Raw genomic sequence first — 27,992 nt, forward strand, 5'->3', positions numbered from 1 at the left:
GAGTTGTTCCGCCTGGCCTTTGGCTTGGTGCCAATTTGATTCCCTCCCTCTCTTTCTTGTTTCTTTTCCTTTCTCTTCCTGCGATGAGGCTACATTTTAATATTTTAATGTTTCAATATTTGAATGTTGTATTTTAATTTTGTTTCTAACTTGTATTCATTCAACTTGTTTTTATTATTGCTAGTTAGCCGCCCTGAGCTGGGGAGGGCGGAGTAGAAATAAAAATTATTATTATTATTATTATTATTATTATTATTATTATTATTATTTGTTTGCCATTCTCTATTCTTCTTGGGAACATAGGAAGTACGAAGTCAGACCATGTAGCTCAATATAGTCTACACGGACTGGCAGCAGCTTACCACAGTTTCAGGCAGGGAGAATTCTCTCCCAATCCTGCCTGGAGATACTAGAGGGGTTGAGCCCTGGTATTTGAGCAGAAACTAGTCAACATCCCTCCCCCTCTAACTCCCCGGCCATGGTCTTCTCCAGCCTTACACTTTCTCCTTCTGTCTTTCTCTTGGTTTCAGGCTGTCCTAAGGTGACACTGAAAATGAAGGAGGAAGAAAAAGAAAATGAGAAAGACGTCCCGGCAGCCGGTCCCCAGGGCTCTGAGGAAAGCAAGATCTTCCTAGGTGACTGGCTAGGTGTGGGGTGGATTTGGATGATACAGGTTACCTAGGGAACTTTGCCCCCCTCCCGACCAGATTTGAAACACCAGGCCTCCCCATTTGACTACAAGGTTGTTTCCCCCTAAATTGTGCCCATCTGCCCCATACCTGATGTTCTATGGGGCATGCAGAGATGTGGATAGTAGGGCTGCTCTCAAATCCTATCCCTGCAGGAAGCAGGATTGAACTCCCTGTACACCCGTGGGTACCTTATTATTTAGTCGTTTAGTCATGTCCGTCTCTTCATGACCCCATGGACCAGAGCACGCCAGGCACTCCTGTCTTCCACTGCCTCCCGCAGTTTGGTCAAACTCATGCTGGTAGCTTCGAGAACACTGTCCAACCATCTCGTCCTCTGTCGTCCCCTTCTCCTTGTGCCCTCCATCTTTCCCAACATCAGGGTCTTTTCCAGGGAGTCTTCTCTTCTCATGAGGTGGCCAAAGTCTTGGAGCCTCAGCTTCAGGATCTGTCCTTCGAGTGAGCACTCTGGGCTGATTTCCTTAAGAATGGATACGTTTGATCTTCTTGCAGTCCATGGGACTCTCAAGAGTCTCCTCCAGCACCATAATTCAAAAGCATCCATTCTTCAGCGATCAACCTTCTTTATGGTCCAGCTCTCACTTCCATACATCACTACTGGGAAAACCATAGCTTTAACTATACGGACCTTTGTCGGCAAGGTGATGTCTCTGCTTTTTAAGAGGGAGTTCAATTCTGCTTGGTCACAAAATGACAGGTGGCTATTCTAATGTGTTCAGTTTGTATATGAATGTGTTTTGGGTCCTTTTTTATCAGTTCACATTAGCAATGAAGCTATACGGAGAGCCTCACACTTTCTGATTCTGAGGGTCTTTCCGCCCCCCCCCCGCCCCCGTCACGAGATTTTATTTTCTTCTTGTAGTCGTGGAGAAAGAAAGATTCTTCATCATGATCATTCATTCATCCCTTAACTGTGAAAGTCTGTTGGGTCGTATATCTATTGACCCACTGAGTCTGCTGCAACGGCCCTGCAATAAATTTGATTTCTTGCCACTCCGACAAACTTCCAATGGTGCGCTGCCACTCTCTCCAGTTGCCGGATAATAGCAGAGTTCACACGCAGCATCAAATGGCTTATCTGTGTCAACGTGGTGTCCTCAATAACGCAGCTCGACACCAGTGCTTCTAATCCAAAACTCTTTATTTAGTAGCACTCAAAACAGAAAAGAAAACCTGCAGAATCTAGCTGCATGTTCACAGCTCTCTGCCTCTTAACAAAAAACGGAACGACCTTGCTAGCGTTCCCAGGAAGACTGCTCTCCAGAGAGAGCTCAACCCCCACAGAGCACAGATCAGAGCAAACAAGCATGGATTATATGGGCAGTGCACCCAGTTGATAAGAACGCTCCTGGATTGTTAACCCCTGACAGTCCAGAACCACAACATTAACAGTTATCATGGGTGGCGGTGTGGGTTAAACCACAGAGCCTAGGGCTTGCTGATCAGAAGGTCGGTGGTTCGAATCCCTGTGACAGGGTGAGCTCCCGTTGCTCGGTCCCTGCTTCTGTCAACCTAGCAGTTCGAAAGCACATCAAAGTGCAAGTAGATAAATAGGTACCGCTCAGGCGGGAAGGTAAACGGCGTTTCCGTGTGCTGCTCTGGTTTGCCAGAAGCGGCTTAGTCATGCTGGCCACATGACCCGGAAGCTGTACGCCGGCTCCCTCGGCCAATAAAGCAAGATGCGCGCCGCAATCCCAGAGTCGGCCACGACTGGACCTAATGGTCAGGGGTCCCTTTACCTTTACTTTATAATCTGCCTTTCGCCCCAAAGTCCCAGGGCAAGGAATGTTATACCGACCAAAGCAAAACATTTTTAAACCATAGGATTGAAACAGTGTAGGGAAAAAACAAAATACAGAATCTGCTTACAATAAAACCACCAGCAGCGACAGAAATTCAGGGGCTTCATCTCACCCCCCACCCCAAAATCCTGAGAACAGAGATGCAACTTCACCGGCTCATGATGAAATGACACCAATGTTGTGGTGAGGTCCGCCTCAGAGGGGTTGGTGCTCCAATGGCAAGAGAGAGCCCTGTGCATGGGACTCCATCCCACAAGTGTCCTTAGGTGTGTGGGCCACCAGCAGACCTTCCTCTCATACAGATCTTAATATGTGGGCAGCTAGGAGTGGGAGGAGGCAGAGAAACTGCCTGCCACTCATGATTGAACCATCCTCCTGTGCCTCACCTTCTGACGTTTTTCTCTTGATCAGAGTTCCCTCACATGACGATAAAGGTAGAAGAGGAACCATGGACCCCGAATCATCAGATTTCTGAGGAAAACAGCACTTCCCCAACTGCCCAGTCAGGTGAAAGATCTAATCGAGAAACTGGGACCCATTTAGCTAGGGTTGATATACTGTGCTACCTCGGTTTCTGAACGTCTCCGTTGACGAACATTTCGGTTTTCGAACGCCGTAAACCCGGAAGTAAATGCTTCAGTTTTCGAACACACCTTGGAAGTCGAACATGCTTCCACTGAGTGCCTAGCAGTTGGCTGTTGAGTTTTTGGTTTTTGAACGTTTCAGAACTCAAACGGTCTTCCAGAATGGATTACATTCAAAAACTGAGGTACCACTGTATTTCAGAAAGTGAAAATTCGGACCTTTTTTTTTTTGGCAAAGTTGTTGAGGTTGTTTTTTTATTATTCTTGTGCAAAATCTCAAAAATGAAATTTGGCAAAATCTAGACTTTTGACATGGGTTGCCATATGTTGGGATTTCCCCAGACATTTCAGTGATTTCTGCTTCCAACTGCTGTATTCCAGCTATGTCCGGGGAATTCCAGATGTATGGCAACCCTAATTTTGCCATCATCTGTGGGCAGGCCTCTTCCTGGTTTCCCAGCATTCCAGTGGGGTGGCCATATTCATCTCTGGCAGCAAAATACAACAAAGCGTTTTGTGGCTCCTGGAACGCTGAAGGATTTAATGTGGCTTAAGCTCTTGTGGATCGAGGCCCACCCCACCCCACAACAACTCCATATGCGCAGCCAGCAAGCTGTGGGGCTTCCCACAAGACCCTTCACAAACTTTGGAGGTACACGTGGGGGTTAAAATGAAACCCCTCTGGTGCATTTCACATTATTCCCTACGTGATTACATGCACTTTAGCAGAAATTTCAGTTTTCAAACCCGAGTGGGATTCCTGGACTTTAGTGAGGAGGAGAGAAGGCTTGGGTTCTGTAGCAAAAATAAAGAAGGGAAGAAAATGAGGCTCCAGGCCACACCACTGGTGAGGTAATGGAGAAGCCACCTCATTTGAAAGCTGTTGTGTATTGAGGGAGGTGAGAGGAATTTTTCCACAGAAAACTAGCTGGCACTCACCATTGCCTTCCCTGTATTGATCAGGATTCCCTGAAGTAATGATAAAGATGGAAGAAGACGAACCTGATGGTGGAGGCATGGAGGGAAACAAGGCTGTTGGGACTTCATGCTCAGGTGAGGGGTGGATTCCCCTAAAATGCACAGGTAACCAGAAGCAGCTCTCCAAGTGGGCTAGACCCACAACACCAGCGCCTCAGCAAGTGTGTTGTAGGGTGAGGTGGCAGGGGGGTTGGTGCGGTGTGGACCCATAGAAACACCGGATTTGCTCTGCCGCTGCGCTTGCCCTGCTGCCTTCTCCCCTCCCTCTTCCAGTGACTTACTCTGAATCTGTGGCACACCTCTCTTCTATCGATCACCCCCAGGTTTCTCACATTCTCCCCAACCTTGAAACACCCAAGATTTGAACGTTGTGGGAAGACAACCTTAATAAAGGCTGGCTTTGGCATTTGAAAGCCTTGAGGTGTAGCTTTGATCCTTAGAGAGAAGGATAGCACAGGGGCAGAAACAGAAACAGAAACACACACCCGCCAGTGGTTCTGTAGTCTTGGAATGTTCTAGAACCCAGGAGAATGCCCCATAGCGTTCTTCATGTCTGCAGCCCCATTGTGTCTGTGATTCCAAAGTAAGCTTGTCTGCTGAACTGGGCACCCCTTCTCCCCTCATATTATTCAATCAATCAATCAATCAAATGTAGATGTAGATTTTTTTCAGTTTTGTTGTTCTGTATGGGACAATGACAATAAAGATTATTGTATTGTATCGTTATATACTGCTCTACATCCGAAGATTTTGGAGCAGATGGAAATCCTGGGTGGAAGCACACAAAAAAAGTTAAAACGAAACAATAAGCCTCTCCCCACTCCCACAAACATATTTAAAGGCTGTAGAATATTAATCAGCCTGGCTAAAGAGGAACATTTTGGCCTGGTGCCTAAAGACATGTGATAAAGGCGTCAGGCGAGCCTCCCTGGGGAAAGCGTTCCACAAATGGGGAGCCACTTTAGAAAAGGCCCGGTCTCGTGTTGCCACCCTCTGGCCCTCTTGTGGAGGAGGCACGCGAAGAAGGGCCTCAGAGGATGAATCCAGAGTCTGGATCGGTTTATTTGGAGAGAGGTGGTCCTTGAGGTATTGCAGTTCTGAACTGTTTAATAGAGGCTGTCAGAACCGGCTGCCCTGTGAAGGAAGAGAGAGTCTGAATGCAAGGCTGTGTCTTAGAGGGAAACACAGGCAGGCCGCAACAGCAGAACCACCTGTCTTATAATAATTGTTGCCCAAGATTGCCTTTTTTCCTCCTCCCTCCCAATCCCATTTCTTTTTGTGCCATGTCTTATGGAACACAAACCCAAGGTCCTATTTTCGGCAGGATTAAATCCTTAAAAGAAAGAATATGATTAAGATGAGGTTGTCCGGAAGATGTGTCTTTCCGGAGATCCTCTTAGATCTCTTTCCTCCCTTAGGGCTTCCTGCGGTGACTGTGAAGGTGGAAGAAGAAGAGGAGGAGCCCTGGGAGTCAGATCATCAAGGCTGTGAGGAAGGTGAGGCCTTCCCAAGAGAGGGAAGAGTCTGGCTGTGAGATAACCCCCACATCTCCCCTCGCAATACTAAGAAGCAGAGTGGTGGGAGACTCAGGGTGGACAACAGGAGGAGGCCCTTCTTCACAGATCACAAATGATGACGTTCACAGCCCTTAAGATGTGATGTCTGCCAACTAAGCTGGCTCTTAAAAGGGGATCAGGCAAATCCGGCTATTGATTAATAAGGCTATAAATTGCACCTAATTGCACTACCTGAGTCAGTGCCAGTACCTCTGACCCAGTTATGACTGGGATAATCCAGAGGGTGCCCTCCAGATGCAGTTAGACTACAACTCCCATCATTCCTGACTGTTGGCCATGCTGGCTGTGGCTGATGGGAGCTGGAGTCCAGCAACTTATGCAGCCCCCCCACCACCACCACTCTGAGCCAGAATTTCAACACCTGATCCTTTTTTAAAAAAATAATATTTATTACTTTTAAACCTTACAAAAAAGGAAAAAGAAAAAAGAAAAAACATACAATACAATATATAAACAATACACAACACAACATTAACACATTGAACAATACAAAAACAGTACAAAAGCAAAAACAATTCAAAAAACACACATCATACCATCTCAATATCCTCTCTTTCATTCCCTTGTTTCATCGACCTCCTCTCACCTCCCTTTTTGTATTCCATTTCTATTAATTGTTTCAGCAAATCCTTTCCATCTTTCTCTATTTTCTGTCATATGATTATCTTAACATATTTGAACCTTATTTTCCATTAAAACTATAATGCTTATTTATACTTAATTCCTTAAAACATTTCTACTAAAGCCATATAATTTCCTTCCAACATTTTTCTAACATTCATTAATTTTACATTATTTCCATATATAGATTTTAAACTTTTTCCAATAATCTTCCACCGTCTCTTCTCCCTGGTCTCGGATTCTGCCAGTCATTTCCGTCCATTCCGTCCATTCCATCAACCTGGTAATCTTCTGTCCGAGGCTCTTAACTCTTTTCCAAGTCCCTTCTGCGAGTCTTCTTCATGTTTATACATGCACTTTACTTTGTCTTCTCCTGATCTTGTTCTTATTTTCCTTCCTTTGATGCTGAAAAGTAAATCTCGAGGAAATTCCCACCTAGTATTCCTTTTCAACAAATCAGCCAAATCTCCATAGTTAAAACTAAAATTCACAAGGTATTTCTAGTCGTATTTTAAAGTTCCTCCAAGTCTAGCAGTCCCCACAACTCCAGTCTCCTCCTGACCCAAGTCCAAGTCCCAAAAGTCAATAAATCCCTGCATGAAGGGATCTATCCAACTTTCCTTCTCCAATCCAAGCGGGGCTCCAATCCTCAAAGTCTGGCTTTCTCTAGATTCAGTCATAAAAGGCATCCACTTATAGTCATCAAATTGCATCTGTGTGGCTGGGGCTCTGACAACTTTCTCCCCCGCCTTCTCCTCAATTTGCCATGTCAAGGTAGATCCCTGTATCGATTCCTGAATAGTTTCTGTATTAATATTCACTTTTTGTCCCAAATTAGTCACTTTTTGCTCCAAGTCATCCGTCTTCCTATGGAGCTGTTCCAGTGAGTCATTAATCTTACATAATGCAACCACTAAGGCTTCTTCTGTCAACATTCTTTACAGTCCAAGGTCAATCCCAAATTCTCATGGTCTTGTCTTACAGCTGGAAATTCCCCACTCAACTCATGTAACAATTTCAAAGGCTTCCTCTAGGGGGAAACAATTTCTATTTGTATCAATCCTTTTAAGCACAATTCAAACAATAGAGTTAGTTTCAATTTTCAATTACATTTACTCCTTTTTAAACGCAGAAGGAGACAATGGAAACAATGTATTTCTCTTCTTTAACTTACTGTCAACAAATGATCTATTCACAGTCAATGAACATATCCAAAACTTCAGTCCTACTAGCAGCCCATTTCCAGGTTCAGAGCGGTGGTAATTTGACTTTCTTCACTCTCTCCTGCAGGCTTATGCGGTCTAAAAAGAATTCCCCCCTCTCCTCCTGCTTCCAAGGGGGGTTTGATGATTTTAGCCGATGGAAGTTTAATCCTTTATGAAAAGCTTTCCAAGACTTTAGCTTGCAACATTTTTGCTCCAGTCTATTTACAAAAGGGGAAGGCGGACTTCCTGTTTGAAACCTCCCCATTTTGGTACCAAATTAAGACGTTTAAAAATCCAATTTTCCGTTCTACTCACAGGTAGTTGTTTTAAAATCGAATTGTCCACAGGAAAAAGTCAGCGCTCTCCGGCAACAGCAATGCGGCTTCACTCCGTGAAAGAAGCAGTCAATTCTTTCGGATCCCCGAAACCGGGTTTCCCCGCGAGTAGGGGAGGCGCAAAAGGTGCCAGCCGAATCCCACGTTCACAGGCTTCTCCTGCCTGTTATTTTTTGTGTGTCCCCGCCTTCGCCGTGGCGGTCAGACCCTAATTGCCACGAAGCGAGTTCCTCCCGGTCAGAGGAATTCAGCCATTACCGGAGGCGCTAACCCGGAAGTCTCCTCAACACCTGATCTTCTCCTTCTGCTCCTCCAGGATTTACTGGTGTGATAATAAAGGTGGAACCAGAAGAGGAGCCCTGGCTCTCCAGTCTCCATACATCTCAGGGAAGTGCGGCTGTCTCAGGAGTCCAGCCAGGTGAGGGATTCAATGATGATGTAACAAATTCTTGGAGCGCTTCAAAGCCATCAAAGTGGTGTACAAGACCCAAACACGAACACACAAAAAGACCCAAAACACTACAGTGGTGCCCCGCAAGACGAATGCCTCGCAAGACGAAAAACTCGCTAGACGAAAGGGTTTTTCGTTTTTTGAGGTGCTTTGCAAGACGAATTTCCCTATGGGCTTGCTTCGCAAGACGAAAACGTCTTGCAAGTTTGTTTCCTTTTTCGTAAAACCATTAATACCCAGGGTGCATTGCTTGAAGAGGTGCAGTTGCGACTTGACTTCAAGGAGCAACTCATAGCACGCGGTGTGGTAGCCTTTTTTGAAGTTTTTGAAGACTTTGCTGATTTTTGAAGCTTTTCCAAAACTTCTTTTGCAGCCATTTGGTAAGTTAAACTCTTAAAATTTTTTTTGGGGGGGGTTGGATTTTGGGTTGGGGTGTTTGGAATTCAAGGACTTGGTGTTGGGGAGGGGTTTGCAAGAATCTGGAAGCTTGCGTGGTTTTTTTCTGCATTTTTATGATTTTCTGTGACCACTGGGCCACTCTGCTGTTTGTTTGTTTTAAAATCTGGATTTGCATTTCTGTGTGGTGGCTGGCTGGGGGAACCGTTGGGGAGGGGTTTGCAAGAATCTGGAAGCTTGTGAGTGATTTTTCTGCATTTTTATGATTTTCTGTGACCATTGGGCCACTCTGCTGTTTTTTTTTAAAAAAAAACCTGGGTTTGAATTTCTGTGTGGTGGGTGGCTGGGGGAACAGTTGAGGAGGGGGTTGCAAGAATCTGGAAGCTCGTGTGTGTTTTTCTGCATTTTTATGATTTTTTGTGACCATTGGGCCACTCTGCTGTTTTTTTAAAAAAATTCTGGATTTGAATTTGTGTGGTGGGTGGCTGGGGGAACAGTTGGGGAGGGGTTTGCAGCAGTTGGGGAGGGGTTTGCAATTTCTGTGTGGTGGGCGGCTGGGGGAATAGTTGAGGTTTTTGAAGACTTTGGTGATTTTTGAAGCTTTCTGTGTGGTGGGTGGCTGGGTGCTTTTGAATTTTTTGGATGTGAAGCACTGATTATTTTTTTTGGGTTTGCGCAGGTAGGAGCTGTGCTGCCATGGGACCCAAGAAGACTGCTGCTGCAGAGGCCGGCGAGGGGAAGAAGGAGAAGGTTACGCTGGAAATGAAGAAGGAGATCATCCGGAAGCACGACAGTGGAATGCGTGTGACAGACCTCGCGAGGGAGTACGGGAGGAATCCATCGACCATCGGGACCATCCTGAAGATGAGGGAGAAGATCCTTGCGACTGATGCAGCCAAGGGAGTCAGCAGGATCGTGAAGAACCGCCCAGCTGTTCTGGAGGAGGTGGAGAAGTTGCTGCTCATCTGGTTAGAAGAGAAGCAGCGTGCAGGGGACACAGTGACTGAGGCTGTCATTTGTGAGAAGGCCAAGGCCTTGCACGCAGACCTCGTCCAGGAACAGCCAGGAACCTCAGACGAGCCAGAAGTCTTCAAGGCAAGCAGAGGTTGGTTTGACCGGTTCAAGGCAAGATCTGGAATCCACAGCGTGGTCAGGTATGGAGAGTCTGCCAGTTCTGATGTTTCTGCGGCTGAAGACTTTGCAGTGGAGTTCCTGGAGGTTGTGAAGACGGAGGGCTACGTTCCACAGCAGGTCTTCAACTGCGACGAGACCAGGCTGTTTTGGAAGAGGATGCCCAAAAGGACTTTCATCACACAGGAGGAGGCCAAGTTGCCTGGCCACAAGCCCATGAAGGATCGTCTGACCCTGCTCTTCTGTGCCAACGCAAGCGGCGATCTGAAGATCAAGCCCCTGCTGGTGTACCACTCGGAGAACCCACGGGCCTTCAAGAAACACAAGGTCGACAAGGAGCGGCTGAGTGTCATGTGGCGATCCAACAGTAAGGCTTGGGTCACACGTGTGCTGTTTGTGGACTGGGTCAATCTTGCTTTTGGCCCTGCTGTCAAACAGTACCTGCTGGACAACGACCTGCCGCTGAAGGCTTTGCTTCTGATGGACAGTGCTCCTGCTCATCCTAAAGGCCTTGAGGAGGACTTGTTGGAGGAGTTCAGCTTCATCAGCATCATGTTCCTGCCGCCTAACACCACGCCACTGCTCCAGCCGATGGATCAGCAGGTCATCGCCAATTTCAAAAAACTCTACACCAAGGAGCTTTTCAGGCGATGCTTCGAGGTGACTGATTGCACCACCATCACCCTGCGGGAATTCTGGAAGGACCACTTCGACATCATCATCTGCTTGAAGACGATCACCACGGCCTGGAACGGGATCAGCCAGAGAAATTTGAATTGCGCTTGGCGCAGCCTGTGGCCGGACTGTGTGGCACCAAGTGACTCTGATGCACCAGAGTCAACAGTGGTGCAGGACATTGTTGCCTTGGGGAGGACCATGGGCCTGGAGGTCACAGAGGAGGACATCAGCGAGCTGGTGGAGGAGCACGACCATGAGCTGACCACCCAGGAGCTGGTCGAACTGCAGACAGAGGCTGCGCAGGAGCAGGCCTCGCTGGAAGAGGAAGCAATTGAGGAACAGCTGTCCTCCAAAGAACTGAGGGACATTTGCCTGAAGTGGAAGGATGTGCAGGCTTTTGCAGAGTGTCACCACCCTGACAAGCACGTGGCACATGACCATGCAAACACTTTTGATACGAGGGTCATGTCGCCTTTCAGGGGGGTGCTTAAAAGGCGGATGAAGCAGCAGACCATGGACAGGTTCTTCAGCAAGAAGCAAAGAGTGGAAGAGGAACCTTCTTCGAGTTGTCCCCCAGAGTCTTAGAAAATGTACTGTACACTTAGTTGATTTTTGAATGTTTTTCTGTCATGTTTAGAAACTTAAAACTTTATTGTTCCTTCAATTTTTGAAATGCTCTTTACAGTATGTATGACTTTAAAGAGCACTTAATAAACTCTTGTTGTACCAAATTTGGCTTTGTTTGGACTTTTTTTGACCATAGGAACGCATTAATTGAATTTCAATGCATTCCTATGGGATTTCGTGCTTTGCAAGACGAAAAATCTGCTAGACGAAAAAACTCGCGGAACAAATTAATTTCGTCTTGCGAGGCACCACTGTATAAAAACAATAAAGCCATCCTCACAAATTCTGAAAACAACAAAATAGTTTTAATCGGGTATGGTATTGTTCCATAGCTAACTGAGTCATCCCTCAGGGAAACCCTTCGTAAAACAAAAATGTCTTCAGTCAGCACCTAAACATCACAATACTAGATACCTGGAATATACCTTTCCAGGCTGGGCTGTATGCACGCAGCTGGAGACTGTGCCTGCATGGAAATGTCCTCTGCTCATTCCTGTTCAATCCCCTCTTGGTTCTGGGAGACAGAGGTGCTGGAGAAGGTGGGGAAGCACCTGCCTCCTCATTTGCCTCCTGACCAGCCTTTTCCTCTTCTTCCAATCCATCCTGGGCTCCACACTCCAGCTCTGAAACTTCCCCTGCCTCTGACTCTTGCCTCCTGACTGGAATAGTAAAGGTAAAGGGACCCCTGACCATTAGGTCCAGTTGTGACCGACTCTGGGGTTGCTGTGCTCATCTCGCTTTACTGGCCGAGGGAGCGAGCATACAGCTTCCAGGTCATGTGGCCAGCATGACTAAGCCGCTTCTGGCGAACTGGAGCAGCACACGGAAACACCGTTTACTTTCCCGCCAGAGCGGTACCAATTTATCTACTTGCACTTTGTGCTTTCAAACTGCTAGGTTGGCAGGAGCAGGGACCGAGCAACGGGAGCTCACCCCGTCGCGGGGATTCGAACCGCCGACCTTCTGATCGGCAAGTCCTAGGCTCTGTGGCTTAACCCACGGCGCCTCCCCCGTCCCTTCCTGACTGGAATAGTTCCCCACAAATCACTGGCCCCAGCTCCCAAGTCAGATTCCAGGCCTGTTTCCCCTGACACACACTTGTCAGCATCTTGCTAGTCCCTGCCAGGAACTCGTAATCAATACATGAAGCAGAACGATCATTTGCGCGGAAATTGACGTGCGGTGTCCTGATTTCCCTGTTGCTTCTGACAGGCAATGGCTGCGCCAAAGAAGAGGAGGATTTTCTCCCTGGGAGTGTGAAGCCCACGGAGCCCACGAGGGCATCGTTGACGTTGTCCAGAGGGAGCGTTTTCCGGAGAGCCAGTCAGTACAGAGCAGAAAGGCCGCAGGGAAGCCAGGCAGGGAAGAGAGTTTACAAGAAGCCCAACCAGGGGAAGGCCTTCGTCTGGAGAAAATACTTCCTCTCCCAGGAGCGAGGCTACGCAGGAGAGAAACCGTACGCCTGCTCCCACTGCGGGAAAAGCTTCAACGGGCACTCGTACCTCCTCGCTCACGAGAGAACCCACACGGGAGAGAAGCCCCACAAGTGCTCTCTCTGCGGGAAGGGCTTCAACGTGAGGTCTTACCTCCTCGCTCACTGGAGAACCCACACGGGGGAGAAGCCCCACATCTGCTCGTTCTGCGGGAAGAGCTTCAGCGGGAGGTCCAACCTCAACCGGCACCAGAGGAGCCACACGGGAGAGAAGCCGTACGCCTGCTCCGTCTGCGGCCGGGGCTTCAGCCACAAAGCGCACATGACCCGCCATGAGAGGATTCACACGGGCGAGAAGCCCTACAAATGCTCGCTGTGCCCGAAGAGCTTCGGCCAGAGCTCCACCCTCATCTCCCACGAGAGGACCCACACGGAGAAGCCCTACAAATGCCCGCACTGCGAGAGGAGCTTCGGCCAGAGCGCCAAGCTGGCCGCACACAAGAGGAGCCACACGGGCGAGAAGCCGTACGAGTGCCCAGCCTGCGGGAAGGGCTTCAACCACCGCTCCGACTACGTCATCCACGAGAGGACCCACACTGGCGACAAGCCGTACGCGTGCGCCGTCTGCGGGAAAGGCTTCAGCGGGAGGTCCAACCTCACCAGGCACGAGAGGAGCCACACCGGCGAGAAGCCGTACCTCTGCTCGGTGTGCGGGAAAGGCTTCTGCCACAAGGCCCACCTCCTCCGCCACGAGAAGATCCACACCGGCGGAAAGCCCTACAAGTGCTCCAACTGCGGCGAGAGCTTCAAGCACCGGACGGACCTGATTGGCCACCAGAGGAGCCACTCGGGGGTCAAGCAGTACAACTGCACGGCCTGCGGGAAGAGCTTCAGCGGGAAGTCGAACCTTAACAGGCACAAGAGAAGCCACACGGGAGAGAAGCCCTACACCTGCCTGGTCTGCGGCAGGAGCTTCAGCCACAAGGCACACCTGATTCGGCACGAGAGGATCCACACCGGGGAGAAGCCCTACAAGTGCTCGCACTGCATGAAAAGCTTCAACCAGAGTTCCACCCTTACTGCTCACGAGAGAACCCACACGGAAGGGAAGCCACACAAAAGCTGAGCTCGGGACACGGCAGGCATCCGTTTCAGAGTACAGATGCTAAACGAGATTGTGAAGTGATTTGTGCGTGATGTGCTTTCGAAGTTTGTGTGTCACCTCAGTCAACTTTCAGGAAGAGAGGGTGTGTGGGGGGGTTTCCATTTCATTTGTATACAGTGGTAACTCTGGTTGCAAACGGGATCCATTCCGGAGGCTCGTTCACAACATGAAAAGAGCGCAACCCTCAGCGCACGTCTGTGCACGCACAGGTTGTGATTCGCTGCTTCTGCGTATGTGCATGACGTCATTTTGCATTTCTGCACATGTATGAGCAGCGAAACCCAGAAGTAACCCGCAGGACATAACCTGAAAGAACGTAACATGAAGCAGACGTAACATGAGGTATGACTGTGTGTGTGTGTGTGTGTATATATATATATATATATGCTTTCGTAGATTTTCACGGGTACAGGAATGCAGGTTTTGGTGTCTTCGGGTGTCTTCCCGTGTAAGAGTTGGGGTGTCTAGGCGACGTTTCGACGAGGTCTCACTCGTCATCTTCAGGCTGGTGCTTACGGCTTCTTGTTACTGGAACAGAGCATATATAAAATTTTAGTCTCAGAATGTGAGGGGCACATGGCAATGGCACTCCAAGCTTTCTATGAACTGAGGATTTTCCTTCATTCTTCCCCCATTATCGATTTGGGAGAGAAAAGAATACAGTGGTACCTCTGGTTACGTACTTAATTCATTCCGGAGGTCCGTTCTTAACCTGAAACCGTTCTTAACCTGAGGTACCACTTTAGCTAATGGGGCCTCCCGCTGACCGATTTCTGTTCTCATCCTGAGGTAAAGTTCTTAACCCAAGGTACTACAGTGGTGCCTCACAAGACAAAAAGAATCCGTTCTGTGATTCTCTTCGTCTAGCGGTTTTTTCGTCTTGCGAAGCAAGCCCATTGACGGATTAGCGGATTAGAGCTATTAGCGGCTTTTAGTGGCTTATCTGCTGATCGGATCAGCTGATAAGCGGCTTAGAAAAAGGGGGGGGGAACCAGCAGGAACTCGCAAGACATTGTCGTCTTGCGAAGCAAGCCCATAGGAGATTCGTTTTGCGAAGCACCTCCAAAACGGAAAACTCTTTCGTCTAGCGAGTTTTCCGTCTTGTGAGGCATTCGTCTTGCGGGGCACCACTGTATTTCTGGGTTAGCGGAGTCTGTAACCTGAAGTGTATGTAACCCAAGGTACCACTGTACATAATCCTCTCCCCCTCAGCAAAAACAGAATTACCTGTCATGAAAGAAGATTGTAGCACAGTGATATAGCACTTAGCTTGCTGGCAGAAGTTTAATCCCTGGCGAGGGCAGTCACAACAACCAAGGGACTGCCCAGAAAGGTCCCAGAAAGGCTTTTTAGCTTATAGAAAAGGCAAGTAAGACAGGGTGGGAAGACATGATAAGAGACCTGTAAGTTTATACAGCGTGGAGAAAGTGGATGGGGAGACGTTTTTCTTGCTCTTCTCATCATATTAAAACCTCAGGACGCTGGAGGGCAGGAGATCTCGGACCAGCAAAAGGCGAGGCTGCTTCGCAAATGGCATACTTAAACTGAGGAACTCACTGCCCCATGATGCAGTGATGGCTTCCAACTTGGGCAGCTTACGGCGGGTTAGACAAATTCAGGGAGGTCAACGCTATCAGTGGCTACTAGTCATGATGGCTATATATTACCTACAGTAGCAGAGGCAGCCTGCCCTCTGGTACCAACTGCTGTGGAACATAGGTGGGAGAGTGTTATTGTTCTCAGAAGCATCTAGCAAACCTCTGGGGGAAACGGAGAATGCCGGACTAGAGAGGCCTTTGGTTTAAGAGGGTAAGAGACACTCACAGAGGTGTGCAAAGAGCCAACAGAACCTCCTTGTGCAGAGGCATTGTATCTGAATACTAGATGCTGGGGTCAAGTATCCATCTGTCTGACAAAAATGGGTCCTGGACCATGAAAATGAATGTCACAATAAATCTGTTGGCCGGACATTGTGGATTTTTATTTTATTTTAACTGAATCCAGACTAACGCAGCTGCCTCCCCGCCCCCCACCCCCGGAACCATAATGAAAAGAAAACACACAGAGTGCAGTCTTGTACACATCTAATCAGACATATGCCCTATTGAGTTCAATGAGATTTAGTATGCAGTCCCGGAAACTACAGCTAATCCAGAATGCGGCAGCTAGACTGGTGACTGGGAGCGGCCGCCGAGACCATATAACACCGGTCTTGAAAGAACTACATTGGCTCCCAGAACGTTTCCAAGCACAATTCAAAGCGTTGGTGCTGATCTTTAAAGCCCTAAACAGCCTCGGTCCAGTATATCTGAAGGAGCGTCTCCACCCCCATCGTTCAGCCCAGACACTGAGGTCCAGCTCCGAGGGCCTTCTGGTGGTTCCCTCCTTGTGAGAAGCCAAGTTACAGGGAACCAGGCAGAGGGCCTTCTCGGTAGTGGTGCCCGCCCTGTGGAACGCCCTCCCATCAGATGTCAAGGAAATAAACAACTATCAGACTTTTAGAAGACATTTGAAGGCAGCCCTGTTTAGGAAAGTTTTTTAAGTCTGATGCTTTATTGTGTTTTTAATATTCTGTTGGGAGCCGCCCAGAGTGGCTGGGGAAACCCAGCCAGATGGGTGCCGTATAAATAATAAAAGTAGTAGTAGTTTTAGTATTATATGCACTTAGGCCCCATCCGCAGTGTACATTCAAAGCGGGATCATGCCACTTTAAAACATGGCATCCCCCGAAGAATCCTGGGGCCTGTAGTTCCAAAGGGTGCTGAGAGTTGTTGGGGGGACCCTCTATTCCCCTCACTGACCTATAATTCCCACAGTTCTCTGGAAAGTGGGACAGGTTGTTACACCACTCTGGGAAGTCTGGGAAACAACCTCCTCACGACTCTGAGGCTGTTGCTTCCCTTTGCCTAATGGCAGGGCCGGCCCTGCTCACATGCCCCACGGCTCTACCGCCTGTGATTTGGAAAGTTAAAGAGCTTGAGGCTCTGGGAATCAGCCTGAGTGCACACAAACCTGTTTGTGGTAGCACAAAAATGTAGCCCCCCCCCCCAATCCAGAAACTTTCATGCTTGTCCTCAACACACTGCTTCCAATCTAGATTGATTCTAGATCCTGCTGTCCACAGGTGTGGGTGAGCTTATTTAATATCATAGAATCATAGAATAGAATCATAGAGTTGGAAGAGACCACAAGGGCCATCGAGTCCAACCCCCTGCCAAGCAGGAAACACCATCAGAGCACTCCTGACATATGGTTGTCAAGCCTCTGCTTAAAGACCTCCAAAGTAGGAGACTCCACCACACTCCTTGGCAGCAAATTCCACTGTTGAACAGCTCTTACTGTCAGGAAGTTCTTCCTAATGTTTAGATGGAATCTTCTTTCTTGTAGTTCGGCTCCATTGCTCCGTGTCCGCTTCTCTGGAGCAGCAGAAAACAACCTTTCTCCCTCCTCTATGTGACATCCTTTTATATATTTGAACATGGCTATCATATCACCCCTTAACCTCCTCTTCTCCAGGCTAAACATGCCCAGCTCCCTTAGCCGTTCCTCATAAGGCATCGTTTCCAGGCCTTTGACCATTTTGGTTGCCCTCCTCTGGACACGTTCCAGTTTGTCAGTGTCCTTCTTGAATTGTGGTGCCCAGAACTGGACACAGTACTCCAGGTGAGGTCTGACCAGAGCAGAATACAGTGGCACTATTACTTCCCTTGATCTAGATGCTATACTCCTATTGATGAGGCCCAGAATTGCATTGGCTTTTTTAGCTGCCGCGTCACACTGTTGGCTCATGTCAAGTTTGTGGTCAACCAAGACTCCTAGATCCTTTTCACATGCACTGCTCTCAAGCCAGGTGTCACCCATCTTGTATTTGTGCCTCTCATTTTTTTTGCCCAAGTGCAATACTTTACATTTCTCCCTGTTAAAATTCATCTTGTTTGTTTTGGCCCAGTTTTCTAATCTGTCGAGGTCATTTTGAAGTGTGATCCTGTCCTCTGGGGTGTTAGCCACCCCTCCCAGTTTGGTGTCAATAATACATGCTGGAAAATCCTTGATTCGGTTTCCTTTTCCTCCCTGCGCATGCCCCAGGTAAGTGAAGTAGGAAGTGGTGATTGCAATCTTGGTACTGAAATAAAAGAATTGAGGTCTTATATATATAATAAATGTACCAAGCAAACATGTACATAAATATATAAACCACATGTCTGAAGCAGCACAGGAGAACAGCCATGAAGCCGTTTTTGACTCCCAAACTGACCAGGTGTTTTCTCTGCAAAGTCAAATGGAAAAGCCTCCCATTGTCTTTTCCTTCACAAATCCTGTCTTAAGGGTATGTCTGTGTATGAATAGGGTGTGAGCCAGTGACTTGGCTCAGGAACTACCGTAAGTACAGTATTTACCATTACAAAAGGCTGGCCAGGCTCCCCAGGGTATCAATCCAGTAAGCATTAACAGGTAACTTGCCAGACAGGAGGTAAACAACCCACTCAGATTTCTGCTGTAGCCCGCCCTTTCTGTGATGTAGGTATGATGTTTCTGGGGATGGTCTTGGACTCCAGGGCTGGCAATTTAAAATGTCTATATAAGGGCAGACACACCTGGGTTCTGGGTGATCCTCCTTTCTCCTGCGTGTGGGGGGAGCACCCTGTTGCAACAGTTCAATAAAGATCAGGCTTACTAGCTGCTTTGCTTCTCAATATTCTCTGGTTGGCCTCTGTTCTTTCCTCCGACCGATGGAGAACCTACAAAGGACTCTATGAGGGCTCTTGTGTCCCCCATAAGGGAATAAGGCCAGATTTTCGTTTATTACAGGATGTTGCTTAGTCAGTTCCTGATTTTCAGCGTAGCAAGAAGACCCTTTGCATTTCCCTGCTCTCTGGACTCCCTCTTCTTGCACCAGTCATGGGGCGGGTGTTCTTTCTTCTGCCACCCCAGACCCTTCAGCTATCCCCTCTTCTGCTACCACTCACCCGCTTTGTCTAGCCCCTTCCGGGGGCCGGGATCTGCAGCCCGCAATTGCACCAAAAAGGCATTTCTCCCTAAAGGGGGAGGGACAAGAAAAAGCCTCCTGCTTCGTTCCTTTCCTTTCCCTCTTTATTATCGCAGGTACCCAATCACACGTTTCCTGCTTTCTCTCTCTAGAAATTTCAGCTCTGCTTGTTTAACCGTTTGAGCATCTTTCCCCTCCCCCCCCCCCGGGAACTGAGCGTGTGAACAAGGTTGCCAAGTGGCTAAACAAAAAACAAAACGCACCGGCTGACCTGCTGCTGTATCTTTTAACAGAGGTTTTGATCTGTGTGTGTGTGGGTGTGTAATGCCTTTTATATGACCTGGAGCTGGAAAGAAACGCACACTCAGGCGATGCAAAAAGGATAGGGAAAGCGCCCCGCGCAGTTATCCAAAAGGGTGGGAAATATAATGGGCGCTTTCCCACGGTGATGGAGGAGGAGGAGGAAGAAGAGGAGGAGGAAGGAGGAGTTGGCCTCGCCTTCTTCAACTCGGTCTCTCTAGGAGCCTGCGATCTCTCTGGCCAGCTTTCAACCCCACCCACCTACCCTCCGAGAGAGAGAGACAGACAGAGAGAGAGAGAGAGATTCCTTTCCTGCGGGGAGTGACCTGGAGGCGCCCGGGCGCTGGACCTGCGATGCGCGTAGGGCGCACAAGGTTGGGGAATCTCGCCAGGTAAAGGTGAGTGGAGGAGCCCGGGAGGGAGGTGGGATCCCCCAGCTGCTGCAGCAGCAGGAGGGAGAGGGAGCCGCCAAGCAGGAAAGCCGTGGCCGTGGACGGATGGAGCTGTGTCGGCCAACGACCCGGGCTGGGGACGGTCTCCAAAGAATTCTCCCCCGTCCTCCTTTCCCATCCGCGGACCGCGCAGCAGAGCAAGGCGCACGGATGGGCAGAGAGAGGGGAAGGCGAGGGGATAGGTTTGGGGCGAAGAATCGCGGGATTGTAGAGTCGGAAGGGACTCCAAGGGCCATCTAGTCCAGCCCCCTGCAATGCAGGAATCTTTTGCCCAATGTGGGGCTCGCACCCCCGAGCCTGAGGTTAAAAGTGTTCTGCTCCACTGACTGAGCTGCGCACGGGTATTTCATAAACGGCCCACCCTGGTGCGTCTTTACTCCGAGGCAAGGCTGCCAGCCCGAGCCTGCTCACATGGAACCAAGCCCCGTTGAATTTGGTAGGGGTAGACTTGTGCTGCAAGTCACTGCTTGGTGCTGGTCAGCCTGCATAGGACTGCAGAAGCGCCTGGGGAGCCCGCCATTGAGTTCAATGAGACTCACACACACACACAGGTAACTAAGGGTGGGTTTGGTAGACTGCAGCCCATGTACTCATCTGCCTGGGAGTAAACCTATTGATCTCAGTGGGATTTCCTTATGGGTATGTGTTGTATGGTTGGGGTGAGAGAATTGACGGATGGTGGTTTTGTGGTTGTGCTGAGTGGTGGATTTCCTCCCCAGTCACCCGCCAGGGAGAACCAGCCAGTTTTTCAATCCCTGCTCTTAGCCACGAAGCTCACAGGGCCCCATGGGGCCAGTTGCAGTCACTCAGCCTGCCCTACCTTGCAGGGTTGCTTTGAGGGTAGGACCTGAACTCTTTGGAGGGAAGGCAGAATAAAAACATACTAAATAGGGAATATGATTGCGAAACGGCCTCCCCCAGAGCGGCTTGGCTGGCTTCTTCTTTGAAGCCTTTTCTGCGCCAGGCAAAGACATTATTGCTCTAACCAACTGAGCTAGCCAGCCAAAGCCATTACTTCTATAAAAAGAACTGGTTAGGCAAGTTTTCTCCTTATAGATTCTACCCCACAAATACAGGGCTGGAAGGGACCCGGGGATATCACCCAGACTGTTCCTCCCTGCCCCAAACACATAACAATATACAGTGTGAAATAAAATCACATATTAAGATACGGGTCATGTATACTTATTCTTATGTAATTTATTAACAATAAAAAAAATGTTTGGAAGCATATTTATGCTTCTCTGAAGGAGACCCCCCCTCCCATCTCCACCCCCTGCCCCCAATTTGACAGTGCCCTGAGGCCACACTAGCTAAATTTCCAGTCAGGCAAGTCTTCCCCACATGGCTGCAGAACAAGCAGGGGCAAGGAAGGGTGGCAGCCTACCAGGAGTGGGGGGAGGAACCCAAAACTGGCTGGACTGGTTATTTCACTTTCAGGCTACTTGAAAGGAAAGGGGCAAGGCTGGCTCCCCCCACCCCACCCCCATACTCCATAGTTTTACCTGTACACGTCAGGCAGGCAGGCAGATTTTGCACCGGATTGTGTCCCAAGTATTGCCAAACGCAGCTGTTTTCTGCATCTCTCCCCTCCACGCACAAACGGGTACTGACATTATTTGTTTCAAGAATTGGAAAACCCGATTTACAAGGTAGCGTGTATGATTGAATTCGGTGGACTTCGTTCCCAGGTAAAAAGGAGATTTTGTGCTCCCCTTTCTGGTGCACTTACTACTCAAGTAGTAAATATTTTGCTGGGCTCAGTGGGGCTTACTCCCAGGCATGGGCGTAGCCAGGGAGGGGTGGCTACCCCAAAAATAAATAAAAATACATAGCTAGCTAATGTTCTGCCCCCCCAACAAAAGACCTGCCCCCCCCCACAAAAATCCTGGCTACTCCCCTGTGGGAGAAGTAAGTGTGCATCTGAGTGGGTCGGGTCCCCATCCTGCGTGGCTACGGAAGCGGAAAACAGCTCCAAAAAGGGTCCTCCTGAAAGCACATTAAAAATTGTGGCAAGTTACAGCAGCTCCTAAGAGTTATTTCTCTACTCTTCACTTGCCAAAATGGAAATAATGTTTGCATTATTCAGAACTGAGTAGTGACAGCCACAATGGCCTGGGACTTGTTTATCAAGGTGCCAATCAAAGGGCCGTGAGCTGTGATAGCCACCTTCCCCAACAGTCAGTCAGCACTCCATGGCCTCTGAGCATGTTCAGAATTCAGCGGAGTATTTCGGAAGTGTGTTTTTTTCCTCACCTTTGAAAAAAAATTTTTTTTAACTGCCTGAATATTTTTGAACCATTTGCAAACCTTGGGGTTTCCTCAAGCATGCCGATATATATTTCTGGCTACATAAAGAGTGACACTTGTGTTCTGAACGTTGGGAATAGAAGGAGCAATGGCTGGATGGAACCTCCATGGGGAAGTGGGAGGGACGACGACAGCAGCGAAGTCCTGTCATATAGCCGGCCTTTGCTGGGAAGAGAACTCTGGGCCAAATGGACTCTTGGCTCGATCCATTTTGTGGGTGGGTGGGTGCTTTTATTCAATGCTCATTTCAACTTCTTCCAGGACAGGGTGCACGGCCAGGAATAAAAGTGGCAGACCAGAACTTCGCGTGTGCCAGTTCCAGGGAAGAAAATGGAGGAAGGAATAAGAGACCCTCGTCTCGGCCAGGCTGGGAGGTTTCTGTCTGGCGTCGGCACACAGCTGGTTAAAGGGGAGCTAGATGAAGACTTGGTCCAGCATTGGGAGTGGCAGAAATCCCAGGAGGGAACTGGCTCAGAAAGAGGCAAATCCCAGGTGCCTGGATTTGTAGGCCGGGATGACATGGCGTTATCTTCAGCATCGCTGAAGGCCGTCGCCGACGGCAACCGTGGGCCGAGAGGAAAGCTGGAGTCTCAGACCTTGCTGGGTCTCATTGGGAAAGTCCCCAGAAGTCAGAGTTCTCCACTGAGCGTGGAAGGAGGGGTTCTGGAAAAGGAGAGGCAACGCCAGCGATTCAGGCAATTCTGCTACCGGGAGGACGAGGGACCCCGGGAGGTTTTGCGGAAGCTCCAGGGCCTGTGCCGCCAGTGGCTGAAGCCTGATTCTCGTACGAAGGAGCAGATCCTGGAGCTGGTGATTCTGGAGCAGTTCCTGGACATCCTGCCCTTAGAAATGCAGGGCTGGGTTAGGGGCGATGGCCCTGAGACCTGCGCCAAGGCGGTGGCCCTGGCAGAAGATTTCTTGCTTTGGAAGGAGGAGGTCGAAATGCAGGAGCGTCGGGTGAGGAAATTTTGTTAACTTTGCGGCAGCTAGACTGGTGACTGGGAGTGGCTGCCGGGACCACATAACACCGGTTCTGGGAGATCTGCATTGGTTTTTAACACTTGATTGGGAGCCACCCAGAGTGGCTGGGGAAACTCAGCCAGATGGGCGGGGTATAAATAATAAATTGTTGTTGTTGTTGTTGTTGTCTAGGTAGTCACGTAATCTGGGAAACCGGGTTCGTGTCTCCGCTCCTCCACATGCAGCTGCTGGGTGACCTTGGGCCAGTCACACTTTTCTGAAGTCTCTCAGCCCCACTCACCTCACAGAGTGTTTGTTGTGGGGGAGGAAGGGAAAGGAGAATGTTAGCCGCTTTGAGACTCCTGAAGGGGAGTGAAAGGCGGGATATCAAATCCAAACTCTTCTTCTTGTTGTTTCCAAACAGCCTTAAATCTTCCAGATCTTCTAACCATGCCCTACATTGTGTTTCAGATTTCAGAGCCATTTAAGAAGGCAACCGGTCCCCCCAAAGCCAAACTCGCCTCTTCGGAGATTACGAAGGCACAGCCCTACATGGAAGAGAAGCCAGTGGGTGATGGAGGCCCCCATCTGCCACTAGGTAATTCTTCAGAGCCCCGATGCTGCTCACCTGTCCACCCCCTGGCATTGCAAGGACGTCCGGTGACCCATTTTTGCTTGTGTGGTCTGAATTCGAATCCTGCTGGCAAAAGGCATAGCGTTTTGCAAGTGCCAACAATCAGCGCCCGTGGATGGGAGGGGAATTGCAGGCGATGCCAGTCAGCTGATTGGTGGTGTTTGCAAACCCTCCCCCCCTTATTGGCTCAGCCGTGTCTTTCCCCGCCCCACACCTGATGTCAGGCATGATGATGCGTGCAGGCAGGTGGGTGTAGCTTGGCCCAAACTGCCTGATGGGTCAAAGGAGGAGACCTCGTGGGCCTGATCAGGCGTGCAGGGCAGAGGTTCCCGACCACTGGAACTTTGCTTGTAACTGAAACACCCGGTAAAGTACATTCATTCATTCATTCATTCATTCATTTATGGCTGCTTAATTATTGGCATTTCTAAGCAGTGTGCACAAAAAGCAATACACAGAAAATGGGGCGATCAAACAATAAAAATGTGTGAAAAAAGCAAAAACCACCTTCAGATGCCTGGTTAAAGTAGTGGTAGTAGTAAAGGTAAAGGAACTCCTGACCATTAGGTCCAGTCGTGGCTGACTCTGGGGTTGTGACGCTCATCTCACTTTACTGGCCGAGGGAGCCGGCGTACAGCTTCCAGGTCATGTGGCCAGCATGACTTAGCCGCTTCTGGCGAACCAGAGCAGCGCACGGAAATGCTGTTTACCTTCCCGCCAGAGCGGTACCTATTTATCTGTTTGCACTTTGAGGTGCTTCCAAACTGCTAGTTTGGCAGGAGCAGGGACCGAGCAACGGGAGCTCACCCCATCATGGGGATTCGAACCGCCGACCTTCTGATCGGCAAGCCCTAGGCTCAGTGGTTTAACCCACAGCGCCACCCAGTAGTACTATTTATTAGTCATGCACCTGAAGGTCAGCAGGAAGCATAAGAAGATACCAGAAGAAATCATTAAACAGGGAATGAATTAGCAGTGGAGATTTTGGAGACTGGTGAAGGGGGACGCCTTGAATGGGGATGACAGCTATGTCTGCCCCTGTACTTCCTCGGCACCCTTGCTGATTGGGCAATCTGCAGTGGCAGGAAGCAGAAGTGGATTCTGGGAGCTGTGGTTTGTTAAGGGTGCTGAGAGTTGCTAGGCGATCCCTATTCCCCTCACACAGCTATAATTTACAGAGTGGCTTGACCATCCCTCTTCGCAAGGAACTCTGGGAATTGTAGCTCTGCGAGGGGAATATGTGAGGGGAAATGGTCTCCTAACAACCCTTACTGGACTACAACTCCCAGAATTCTTTAGGGAAAGCCATGGCTGTTTAAATTAGCATCATAACGCATTAAAGATAGAGTGTGAATATGGCTTCCACAGCAGTGTCACTCATGTCAAATTATGTTCTCTTTCTGTCAGGGGACAGGCAAGTGGTCAAAAATGAGGAGAAGCCTCTTGAGCCAGGAGCATCAACGCAGGCGGAACTTTCTGGTGACTCATTGGACAAAGCCAAATGGGATTTCCCCCCATTTCCTCAAGTCGAAAATGTGCCGAAAGGTCAGCAAAGGGCAGACAGGAAGGAGGGAAGCTACCCAGGGCGGAGAGGAGGAGGAGGAGGAGAAAAACAGATTTGGGAGAGAGATGGTAACAAACTCCTAAATCGCAACACCTTCCAGGAGAGAGAGCACAAGGACAAGAATACGAGGATGAGCCCTGGCTGTGGAAAAAGCTTCAGCCAAACCCTTGATTTCCAGAACACACAAACCGAGAAAAAGCTACGCCAGTGTACAGATGGTGCAAAAAGTTGGACATCGACCCCTCAGCAGGAGAAGGTCCAAGCAGGAGAAGAGTTATATATGGATTGTGGAACCAGCTTGGGTGGGAAAGCACATCTTAGTGATCATCAGATAATCCCTGCAGGAGAGAAACCCTATAAGTGCTCTGAATGCGGACACAACTTCAACCAGGACTCTGATCTTACTGGAGACGGTCTTCATATATGTTCCAGTTGTGGGGAAAGCTTTATTTCCAGCTCAGCCCCCAGTAAACAAGAGGGAGCTCAGACCGGAGAGAAACCGTTTAAATTCTCAGAAAGTGAAAAAGAATTCTCACAGCCTGCCGATCCTCAACAGGAGGAGAAGCCGTATGCGTGTACAGACTGCGGGAAAAACTTCAGCTTTAGGTCAAGCCTTGTTCGTCACCAGAGGCTTCACACTGGAGAGAAACCGTATAAGTGTTTAGACTGCGGGAAGAATTTCAGCCAGAGCTCAAACCTTCTTAATCATCAGAGAATCCACACGGGAGAGAAGCCGTACAGCTGCACAGACTGCGGGAAATCGTTCAGCAACAGCTCGAGCCTGACGTCGCACGAGAGAACGCACAGAGGAGATAAACCTTACAAGTGCTCCAGCTGCGGGAAGAACTTCAGTTGCCACTCGGTTCTTAGGATCCACGAAAGAATTCACACGGGCGAAAAGCCGTACGAGTGCCCGGAGTGTGGGAAAAGCTTCAGCCGTAGAGAATTCCTCATCGGCCACCAGAGGACTCACACGGGCGAGAAGCCGTACGAGTGTTTGGAATGCGGGAAGAGCTTCAGCCAGAGATCGAACCTTATTAATCATCGGAGAAGCCACACGGGAGAGAAACCGTTTGAGTGCACAGACTGTGGGAAAAGGTTTAGTCATAAAGCATCCCTCCTTAAACACGAGAGGAACCATCTACATGGCCTGACAGTGGAAAGGGGTTCATCCAGAGTCGAAGCCACCTTGCACATGGCAGAAAGCACATAAGGGATGGAATTATGCACTTGGTGAGGCAGAAATTAATGCAGGAGAGATTGTGAGAACTTATTACTTGAGTTTTTAGGGCGGGTCCAACCTGAGAGAACCTTGGTGACTATTTGGACTAGGAGAGAGCATCACTGATGGGCCACAGAACTTCCCCTCACACTTTCTTTTTTCTGTTGCCGTTCACATCTTCACAACTTAAGGCCCAGCCTTCCAGGTTCCACATCTACCCTTCCTAATCTCTTCAACATATTATATAATGGGTAGGCAATCTAAGGCCCGAGGGCCGGATCAGGCCCAATCGCCGCCTAAAACCGGCCCACGGATGGTCCAGGAATCAGCGTGTCTTTTACATGAGTAGAATGTGTCCTTTTATTTAAAATGTGTCTCTGGGTTATTTTTGGGGTCTGCCTGGTGTTTTTACACGAGTAGAATGTGTGCTTTTATTTAAAATGCATCTCTGGGTTATTTGTGGGGCATAGGAATTTGTTCATTCCCCCCCCCTCAAAAGGCCCCCCACAAGGTCTGAGGGACAGTGGACTGGCCCCCTGCTGAAAAAGCTTGCTGACCCCTGTATTATATTCTGGCGTCGTTCCTTCATGTGATCAGCATCGCACACAGATTCCTGCAGATCTTTGGCCTAAGACTTGTCGCTCAAACTGTGGCTGCTGTCGTCACACAAGGTGTTAAGTTGGTGGTGTAGTGTAGTGGTTGCAGCCGCAATTCTACAACCAATTCGTGTGGAAAACAAGGTGTGCTCTTTAGAAAGGGCCATAACTTGGTAGTAGAGCATCTCCCTTCAGCACAGAAGGTCTTGGGCTCAATCCTTGGCCTGTCTAGGGATTGGAGAGCATCAGTGTCGATAATACTAAGCTAGAAGGACAAATATTCTGACTCGGTATAAGGCAGGTTTTCATGTCCCTGCAAAGTAAACCGGCCTGGCCTTACACATCCAGCCAAGACAAGCCCTCTCCTTATTTTTCTCCACAAGCATCTTGGGTGTCTCTTTCTTTCCCAAAGCACATTTAAGGTGCTTTGATAGTGCTTTAAACTGCCATGGCTTCTTCCAAAGAATTCTGGGAGGTGTGGTTTTCTGCGGGTATTGAAAGTTGTCAGGAGACCCCTATTCCTCCCTCACAGAGCTACAATTCCCAGAGCGGTTTCATAATCCCTCTTCACACGGGACTCTGAGAACTCTGGCTCTGTGAGGGGCCTTCTAACAACACCTTTAACAAACGACAGTTCCCAGAATTATTTGTGATATGACTAGCCTGTACAGTGCTAGTCTCACCACACACGAGCCCTCCTCTGAGTGCAGCGGAGGATTGCAGCTGTAGGATTTTCATTTGATTACGTTTTCCTTATCCTGTCATTCTTCCGGTGAGCTCTGGGTGTGAGTCATGTCTCTCTTCTGCACCTTTCCCATTTCAGCCTTGCAACAGTCTGGTGAGGTAGTTTGGTCTGAGAAACAGCAACTGTCGCAACAGATTCCCCCATTCAAGCTTCGCCTCTGCCACAGGTTCACTCAGTGGCCTGAGGCAAGCCATTTATTCCTTCATCCTCGACCTGCCCACTGCTGCCACATTCAGTGCAGAGGGTGATAACACCGACCGACCTCACAGGATCGTAAGGTTGACCGAGATGTGCTTTGACTACTAAAAGCGCAGATTTAAGTGCCTAGGACTTGCCGATCAGAAGGTCGGCAGTTCGAATCCCCGCGATGGGGTGAGCTCCCGTTGCTCGGTCCCAGCTCCTGCCAACCTAGCAGTTCGAAAGCACATCAAAGTGCAAGTAGATAAATAGGAACCACTCCGGTGGGAAGGTAAACAGCGTTTCCGTGCGCTGCTCTGGTTCACCAGAAGCTGCTTAGTTGTACGCCGGCT

The 27,992-nt window shown here is 49.1% G+C and overlaps 4 protein-coding genes and 1 long non-coding RNA gene across 12 annotated transcripts in view; 3 read left to right on the forward strand and 2 right to left on the reverse strand.

The window, feature by feature from the left end:
• The window catches only part of LOC310701135 (uncharacterized protein), a 30,259-nt gene extending 25,542 nt beyond the window's left edge, over positions 1-4,717 (reverse strand). The window contains exon 1 of the mRNA XM_083491465.1: positions 4,356-4,717. The gene's annotated coding sequence lies outside the window, so the exon portion shown is untranslated. The remainder of the gene's footprint in view (positions 1-4,355) is intronic.
• LOC310701215 (tigger transposable element-derived protein 1-like) overlaps positions 1-13,875 on the forward strand; it is a 31,676-nt gene extending 17,801 nt beyond the window's left edge. Inside the window, exons 1-7 of one of the 5 annotated variants that reach the window (XM_083491740.1) lie at positions 235-428; positions 531-635; positions 2,924-3,019; positions 4,060-4,179; positions 5,493-5,570; positions 8,129-8,230; positions 9,339-11,190. In XM_083491740.1, coding sequence (XP_083347866.1) covers positions 554-635; positions 2,924-3,019; positions 4,060-4,179; positions 5,493-5,570; positions 8,129-8,230; positions 9,339-11,053 — 2,193 coding nt within the window. In that variant the 5' untranslated portion in view covers positions 235-428; positions 531-553 and the 3' untranslated portion in view covers positions 11,054-11,190. Of the gene's footprint in view, positions 1-229; positions 636-1,757; positions 3,020-4,059; positions 4,180-5,492; positions 5,571-8,128; positions 8,231-9,338; positions 11,191-12,307 lie in introns of those variants that run through there. The other 4 variants (XM_083491742.1, XM_083491738.1, XM_083491739.1 and 1 more) reach the window with 4 other exon arrangements.
• The window catches only part of LOC310701040 (complement C4-A-like), a 338,535-nt gene that overhangs the window by 168,112 nt on the left and 142,431 nt on the right, over positions 1-27,992 (reverse strand). The gene's annotated exons all lie outside the window — the stretch shown is intronic.
• LOC310702117 overlaps positions 1-27,992 on the forward strand; it is a 143,102-nt gene that overhangs the window by 40,529 nt on the left and 74,581 nt on the right. The gene's annotated exons all lie outside the window — the stretch shown is intronic.
• Positions 19,259-27,953, forward strand: LOC310701257 (uncharacterized protein). Of its 4 annotated transcripts, none has more exons than XM_083491861.1 (4): positions 19,259-19,377; positions 22,008-22,698; positions 23,173-23,299; positions 24,743-27,953. In XM_083491861.1, exons 2-4 carry the CDS (start codon positions 22,072-22,074, stop codon positions 26,110-26,112), a joined length of 2,124 nt encoding a protein of 707 aa, XP_083347987.1. In that variant the 5' UTR covers positions 19,259-19,377; positions 22,008-22,071; the 3' UTR covers positions 26,113-27,953. The 4 variants fall into 4 exon arrangements, with proteins under 4 accessions (XP_083347987.1, XP_083347984.1, XP_083347985.1 ...); XM_083491858.1 differs by having other exon boundaries at positions 19,265-19,377; positions 22,003-22,698; XM_083491859.1 differs by having other exon boundaries at positions 19,265-19,371; positions 22,003-22,698.

This window comes from Podarcis liolepis (genome assembly GCF_965112155.1).
Source record: "Podarcis liolepis genome assembly, chromosome: 2".
NCBI lineage: Eukaryota > Metazoa > Chordata > Lepidosauria > Squamata > Lacertidae > Podarcis > Podarcis liolepis.